General features: G+C 32.9%; 1 protein-coding gene across 2 annotated transcripts; it reads right to left on the bottom strand.

Annotated features, from left to right (window-relative positions):
* Window positions 1-796: 796 nt before the first annotated feature.
* On the bottom strand, window positions 797-8,106 carry LOC127719809 (uncharacterized). 2 transcript variants are annotated; one of them, XM_052226115.1, is made up of 2 exons: window positions 7,682-8,106; window positions 797-2,255 (listed from the first exon to the last, which is right to left on the bottom strand). In XM_052226115.1, the coding sequence occupies exon 2, from the start codon at window positions 2,226-2,228 to the stop codon at window positions 921-923; it is 1,308 nt and encodes a 435-aa protein (XP_052082075.1). In that variant the 5' UTR covers window positions 2,229-2,255; window positions 7,682-8,106; the 3' UTR covers window positions 797-920. The 2 variants fall into 2 exon arrangements, with proteins under 2 accessions (XP_052082075.1, XP_052082076.1); XM_052226116.1 differs by lacking the exon at window positions 7,682-8,106 and adding an exon at window positions 4,208-4,268.
* Between the last annotated feature and the right edge of the window lie 345 nt (window positions 8,107-8,451).

Below are 8,451 nucleotides of genomic sequence, written 5' to 3'. Positions count from 1 at the left end.
ACTTCACAAATAATACATGATGGTCTTCAAGTATAGATTCTAGGTACTGACATGTTTTTATCATCTTAATTACCTGTTAAAGTGTTCTTTGTTTTTGTCTTTGTAAATTATTACCTTTACTGTTTAGTCCATTTTTGATAATATCCTTTTGACGTGGCTCGGTACTTATACATCCCGTCAGTGTGTTATTGTGTTATGATAATTTTTGTATTTTTGTATTTCATTTTTGCTTATGTGCTTTGTCTATATGCCATTTTGTTTTTCTTTGTTCATATATTTGTTTGTTTTTAAAGTGATGAAAACTATAACACAATGTTGACTGCTGTACTTCTATTTTTGACATTTTTACCTATTATATCTGTTTGTTTTGTTCACACATTGTTGTAAATATAATGGAACTTTATGCGACCGTTATACAAGTGAGAGGTTTAGCTAGCTACAAAACCATGTTTAATCCACCATTTTCTACACAAGGAAATGCCTGTACCAAGTTAGGAATATGACAGTTGTTTACCATTCGTTTGATGTGTTTGAGCTTTTGATTTTGCCATTTGATAAGGGACTTTCCAATTTATTTTTCCTTGGAGTTCGGTATTTTGTTATTTTACTTTTTGATATGTCATTTTTTGCTTGAAATTCTGAACTCTAACTATCCTAGAAGTCAGTTGCAGCATATTCACACTTTGTGACTGTATTCCAGAGAACAAAGCTACGAAGGGACAAATCGCTTATGTGTAGTAATCTTGTAAACTTTTGAGTACATTTTACAGCTATTTAGGCATAATGATACTATAGATTTCAACAACGACAAAACATTTTTATTTCATTTTCAAACTTCAAAAAACTTTTATATGACACTGTGTTAATTAATATGATATATGCAAAACAACAAATGGCTATATTTATACACAAGCATGCGTTTAATAATAGTACTGCCATTCACTTGATCCATCACCTCCTTCCATTTCATGAAGCCCACAATCGTACGTATATCTAAAATTGCCATAGCGATCATGATCATCATCAGAATCATTGTTCCATCTATCATCATAATCGTCGTCATAATCATTATACAAAAAATCATTGTCGTCGTCGTCGTACATTCTGCTTTGAGCAGAATCAAATTGCGGCGGCTCAGACGATGCTATTGGTAATTTGGCAGCTTCCTGATTCGAATCTCCATCGGGTTTCTTTTCAATTTCTGGAATAATTGGTACATGTCCAAGGCGGGGCTCTAAATATGGACATTGCCTATCTGTATGACTCTTAACCATTTTACAAACTCTACACAGCTGATCTCCTTTACGCAATTGATTTTTCGAAAATTCATCATAAGGAAAGAGACGCTGACAACCAGTACACTTTGTATTGCCTTTGGTAAAACTGGTTTGTCCTTTGTCAGGAATGATGTCGATTGGTAGATAAGGATTGCGTTCATATTGATTAAATCTTCTCATGACCATTGAGCGCTTGGTGTTGCAATATATTTCAGAAGCAATGCGCAATCGGTTCATTTCTTCTTCATCAGGTTTAAGTGTGTCATAAAGGGGGAAAAGACACTTTACATCATATGCAGCGTATTTAAGCAGGGTATCAGAGAGAGGTCTTTCCTCCAATAGGTTTTTCTGTAATTTCATTTTTCTTTCTACGATTTGTTTTATTCGCAATATGTCATTGTCTTTTTGGTAATGGTACATGCAAGAAATGAGACTTTCTAAGCGCACAATCTCGTGATCTCTAAAATTCCGCTTTTTCCACTCACTCTGTACTTTTGCTGTAGCTTGTGTTATAATTTCCAACAACTGGATATCTAGTACTCCGTCCAGATTGACGTCAAACAAATGCCACAGGGCATCTGAATCCTCTCGGCAATCAAAGAGTAGTTTATTGATCGCATCATCTTCAAAAATCTCCTTTAGACCTTTGTCAAACGTAGCCGGACCTAATTTTAAAACATCAAACAGATATACTTGGCTACGTGTAGCAATAGCAAGAAGTGTTATTGTTCCGGATCTGGATAGATTTAGTCCTTCTAAATCTAAAGCAATAATATTTTCCGTAGATAAAGCATTTTGTATTTCATGTACCGCGGACTTTAGATCTTCTGTGGTTGTAATATATTTGTATAATTGTTTCATGTCTTCTTCACAATTCTGGGCAGTTCCACATTTTTCATCAACATTAAGTCCGTCAATTTTTTCAACCAGAGAATCCCCTGCAGCTAGCATTTTCCAGTTTTGTTACCAATTTTTATCCTGCATTGAATAAAGGAAAAAGAAAAACACATCAACGATACAGGCTTAGAATTTTGTACGGCAAATTTCTTTAAGAAGCGGGTTATAAATGTGTGCGTTATATTGTGTCTGATAAAGCAGTTTCAGGAATTGTTCTGTTATCTGTTCCTTTTATGGTTCTTTACGCTTTATGGAATTTAATTTCTCTAAGTCTTAAACAATGGTGAGTTTTCTATTATCTATACAATGATTGAAACAAATGACAAGATGCTCAAGGTTTTTAGTTTTTGTAATGTTTTGTAGACTACATGTATTGTTTGCATTTGTGTTTTCGTCGTATTTTGTTTTTGCCATAATTGTATCTGTTTCCCTTGGACTTTTGCGTTTTTATTCTTCCTATGATATCCTTTTTTCACTTACATATCCATACTTTAATTAAAATACAGTCATTTAAAATTACATTCTTTAATTGTCAAACAAGTAAAGAAATGACGTAAAGGAAATAATAAAAATTGACGTCAAATAGACATTTTGTAAACTTTGGTGGATAGTTGTCTCTTTGGCAATCATACGACATCTACTAATTTTTATAACTTCTCTTCCTCAGGAAAAAACACGTATCGTGGACATACAATCAGGAGATATTTGTTTGGGAATCAGGACAACAGTTACTTTTTTCAAAGACAAGTTGGACCATTTTTAAGTCAATTGAAACTCCTCATTACAAACTATAACTAACTACTTCTTAAATTAAGATAAATATGTATTTTGCGTTGAGAACGATAATTATATGTTTCATAACGAGTGAGAAGAAGTATATTTTTTTTTTGACATTTTTTTTTAATTTCAAATCTATGAATATGTCAGTTGTTTTTCACTTGATAACGTTTGATTTTGTTAGTTTTTATGGACTTTTCCTTTTTGAATTTGCTTTGGAATTCGGTATTTTTGATATACTTTTTTTTTAGTCATCAAATCATAATAATAATAAATTCTTCTTCAAAATATGTTGCTTTTCCTATGATTTGTTACGTCAACAAGGTGAGAAGCGAAACATGGGACACTCATTAATAATAATTAAACGTTTTGCCCAGTATGACTACTCGTAATTTCGTGCCGTTATATAAGCGCACTCTTTTCAGTTTTTCCTAGTCAACGATTGCTTAAATAAAAATAATATTTGAAATAGAATTTTACGAATTTCTGCTTCGAAGCACTTTTCAGGATTAGTCTCCAACAAATATGTTCAGAACTAAACTTCAGAGATCAAATGATGTAAAAAATACATGCTTTTCTATACTGAGACTAAATAAACTCATCATAGATAACAGGAGTCGAATTTTGTACACTAGTCACGCTTTTCGACGAAACGAGACCCACATAATATAATTATTCAAATTGTTAAAAAATAATTATGCATAAAGGAGTATGACATTTGTTTTTTTTTTTGCTACAAAACTTATCGATTAATAATAAATCAAAATGTATGTAATTTGATAAACAAATAAATAGGTAGATGGATGTTTTGATTGGACATTTAAGTACACAAGTCGTAGTTAATTCATTTTATTTGTATGAATCTACCTGACAAGGAGCATATTTCATGCTTGCTGTTCGGTGTGAGCCAAGGCTCCGTGTTGAAGGCCATACTTTGACCTATAATGGTTTAGTTTTACAAATTGTGACTTGGATGGAGAGTTGTCTTAATGTCACTCATACCACATCTTCTTATATCTATATACATTCCAAACGAATGATACCGAAAGGAATGATAATTTAACCATGTTCTGACTGGCGACACAAATGACCTTTTATTTGCGTTATAACAAAAGTTTATACATTATTCTTGTATTACTTATAATCAAATCTGTAAAAGTAAGCCACTGAATTCCGATAATAAGAAGCCTGTTACAGACAATTAGTATTCTATTCAACACAAATGTATTCCTTACAATGTAAAAAATATAACCTACCTGATTAAAATTAACATTGAATCTAATAAGTGCACGATCAATGTACGTACATGTATCGAACACGTGATATGGATATTCAATATGAATAATTTTTGGAAATTTAAATGTTTACTTATATTGATATGAATGTAAAGTATACGGAATGTTCGTTGATCCGTATCAAATAAGATCAAATATACGCTATAAAATATAAAATGAATGTTCAATACATTGGAGTAGTGATTAAAAGCCAAAATTTTGAGAGAAAACAATGATATAAAATCAGGTGCCATATTTTTAAATGAGAAGTAGACAAAGTAAACAATATGAAAATAGAAAGATGTGGAAAGATTGGAATGAGAAGACAACTTTCCACCAGAGATCGAATGACGTTAGCCGTACGGCTCCCAACAATGAGCAATCCCCATAACGCATTAAAAAAGCCCCGACATAACAAATGTGAAAATATGCATTCGAGAAGCTAAATTATAAGTGCCTGATGTATGTACAAAACAATAAATGGAAAACAATTATGATATAAGCAACAAAAGGCAACCACTGAGTTACAGGCTTCTGACGACTTTGGACAGGCACAAACAGAATGTGGCGAAGCTTAAACTATTTGTGAACGACAAACCCTGCCATAACCTTGAGCAGTTGTGTAACAGCACAATGTAAAAACCACATATAAACATCATTTGAAAAAGACTTATCAGATCGACACAAAGCACACAAAAAATAAAACTTGAAAGAAATGGTCAGACACCAAATACCGATCTGAGAGAACTCGCAGTAACTAAGAGATAGTTCAAAGCCAATTACAAGTTGTAAAAAAAATTATGTATCCAAGACTAAAATATCAATCAAAACATATACAATGAATTTAGGAATAAACGTCATAAAGAGTCAGAGAAAAACATGATCTTCTGCAATGCCAAAAAATAAATATCGACAGAAAATAGGACAATGAATGTTTATACATATATATAATGTATTGCTGTATAGCAATAATATTAAGTTATGTTTCAATACATTGATATCAATATCAATGTCAGGACGATGGGGTCAAATGGACTCTACCGTGAAATAAGGAAATGAAAAACTATAAGTTTTAGAAAATACAATATTCAAGATGGAATGTAACCCCTGGAAATAGAATGCAATTTCATGAACATGTATATTGTAAGCAATAATTAGTAGATAATGCATGCAACGGATACCAGGATTTGCAAAACATATTGTTTCAACAGACCACATCAACCACACCTGACTTGTCCGGGAAACTTGACATTCAAACAAAGAGAAACGACAACGGACACCAAATGGTCAAGGTACCCTGACTTTAAACAGTTAAAAAATTTTTTTAAAAAGCAAATTATCAAAGATACCAGACTTATAATTTTGTACGTCAGACGCTCGTTTCTTCCGCAGAGGAGACGACCAAAACAGTTCGAAAGCCAAATCAAATAAAAAATGAAGGACATTCAAACTCATAAGTCGAAAATAAACTGACAACGCCATGGTTTAAAAAGAAAAAGACAAACAGACAAACAATAGTACACAAAACACAACATAGAAAACTAAAGACTGAGCAACACGAACCCCACCAAAAACTGGGAATGATATCAGGTGCTCCGGAAGGGTAAGCAGATCCTGCTCCACATGTGGCACCCGTCGGGTTACTCATGTTAGTACAAACCCGGTAATAAATCTAATCTAATTCGGTAGGTCACATTCAGGAAAAAGGGACGGGATTGTAGTTACGACATTAGGAACATATCCGTATCATCTGCGAAACGGATATTCTGTAACGTCAACCAACTCGTAATGGCGTCCGTAAAATTTACCTAGGGATGATTTCAACTTCACCACTTTGATCTCTTGGTTTAATAGCTTCCTTGTGAGCAGCAACCCTCAATTAAGGAAATCATGATAGGAAATACAAGCCCTGGAGTATCGTTTCAACTGGGAGATATATACTCCGTATGCAGGCGCTGCTGGAATGTTGCTACATAAAAATTAAAAGTTCACAATTGGGAAGCTGAAATCATCTCTTTTGTCATAATGTTTTGTTTTCAACCGACCCTCATTTTCAATTTTTAGATGTAAGTCAAGATATGAGACAGACTTAACTATATGTGTTGTATTCTTTATCTCAAGTTTGATGGGGTAGATGCGTTCAACACAGTCACCAAATTTTGAATTATTTAGTGAGAGCACATCATCTATGTAGCAGAAAGTAAAGTTAAAGGATACTGCTAAATTCTTTTCTTTCTTCCTAAGAAATTCCTGTATGACGTCAGTCTCATATGAATAAAGGAACAAGTCTGCAAGAAGAGGGGCACAGTTGGTTCCAATAGGAATGCCGGTTGTTTGTTGAATAAAACGTCCTTCAAACGTAACGAAAATGTTGTCAATCAAGAAATCAAGCATCTTGATAATGTCAGTTTCAGAGTGATATTTTATAAGTAGGATTTATCCCTCCCTTAGACAAGATACTTGTATCTACGTTGGCTATTTTCTTTATTAAACAAAGCAGGACCAACTCTTTCAATTTGTTTTTTAGTTTGGAATGGGGAATACTTGTGTAAAGTGTAGAAAAGTCAAATGTTTTAATACTATTGCAAGATGAAAGAGTCTTAGATTGAATGTACTCTAAAAGATCCTTGGAATTATTTAGTATCCACATCTGATTCACGCCACCTATAGAATAGGTAGTTTCACAATAACTTTGAAGCACGGCTTTGATTGTTGATAAAATTGATGTTAATAATTTATAAAGAGGTTTCGTGGAGCACTTGGAAGACCCATCAATATATCGTTGTGTGTAAGGACACTTATGTAGTTTAGGTATCCTATACAGTGATGGAAGATTCAGTTCTTCATCTTTGGTTGAAATTCCAAAGGAACATAGAACAGACAAATGATTATCAATGATTTCCTCTTTAGTAAATGTCGTTGGGGTATATGTTGAGTTCCCAAGTGAATTTTGTCAATACCTAATTCATTTATCAAGCAGTTTATGTAATGCGATTTACACACAAAAACGATGTTGTTTGGGGCTTTATCTGCGGGGACAACAACATATATGTCATGGAGGTAGGAAAAGTGTTTAGCAACATTTGGGTCTTTAAAGATTGATGTAGCATGGGTATTAATAGATCCATTCAGTTTCTTAATTCTGAATTGTATTAACGTCATCACAGCCTCAATCCATTCGGAAAGAGTATCTATGTCTTCTCTCTCGCGTTTAGCCCATTGCCATAATCCTCGACTGAATCCATCAGTATTTTGCAGTTGTGTTTCCAATTGATGGATTTAGGCTAACGATATTTCGGGCCTTTGGTTAACACATTTCGCAGAGAAGTCCTCGATACTAGTTCATGTATAGTTTACGTTGAATAAATAAATATAAATGTACAATACAATGGCATTGACGATACCGCTAAATTTGTAAAAGATGATTGAAAGAAAAAAGTGTGAAGTAGAACTTACCGAGTTTATTGCAAAGCACCTTTCGATGATAGTCTCAAACAGAAATGTTTATAGATGAAATTCAGAGAGCCGACGTTGTTAAACTATACTTCAAAATAGTGCATAAATGTAATATACACATTGTAAAAAGTTAATTCTGTATGATGGAGTTAAACCCTCATATTAAATTTTAAAATACATCAAATGCTTCTTAGTCAAAAAGTTATTCGTTAATTCGCTTATTAGTAGATATATGATTGCATTGAAGACTATTTACACCAAATGTTGTTGTTGTTGAAAATGTTTAAAGGCATGTTGATGCTTATAATTGACAACAGGTGATACGAAAGTGAAAGTCAATTATAATGGCGACAAAAATACATTCTATCTGCTTTACATGAAAACATTAAATTGTAACTTGCTGCATCGCTGATATTTTGCTCAATTTGTCCAATAAAACACTTAATTTTCTGAAAAGTAAGTAGGATTTTAAGCAAAAGGAAAGTATAGTTGGAAATAATACATGCTTGAACAAAATGCATATTCAGTTTAATAAGTGCACGATCAATTTACGTACAGATATCGAGCATGTGATATAATTATACAGCATAAATGGATTTTCGGAAAATTTAAATGTTCAATTTGAATTGATATGAAAGTCATTTATATTATAATAACATTCTAAGCTGCGTTTCAATACATTTGTTTGAATGAATAAATCAATGTGTAATATAATTTCAGTGAGTCTGTTGTTTCGAAGCACTCTGTGTATAAGTCTCCGCAAATAATTA

This window comes from Mytilus californianus, unplaced genomic scaffold, assembly GCF_021869535.1.
Source record: "Mytilus californianus isolate M0D057914Y unplaced genomic scaffold, xbMytCali1.0.p SCAF_11, whole genome shotgun sequence".
In the NCBI taxonomy this organism is placed as follows: domain Eukaryota; kingdom Metazoa; phylum Mollusca; class Bivalvia; order Mytilida; family Mytilidae; genus Mytilus; species Mytilus californianus.
Note: the sequence above shows the minus strand (reverse complement) of the source record. Positions and strands in the feature narration are given on the sequence as shown.

Excerpts from the sequence above, each read along its gene's own strand:
- LOC127719809 (XM_052226115.1), bottom strand. The coding sequence starts at position 2,228 with ATGCTAGCTGCAGGGGATTCTCTGGTTGAAAAAATTGACGGACTTAAT.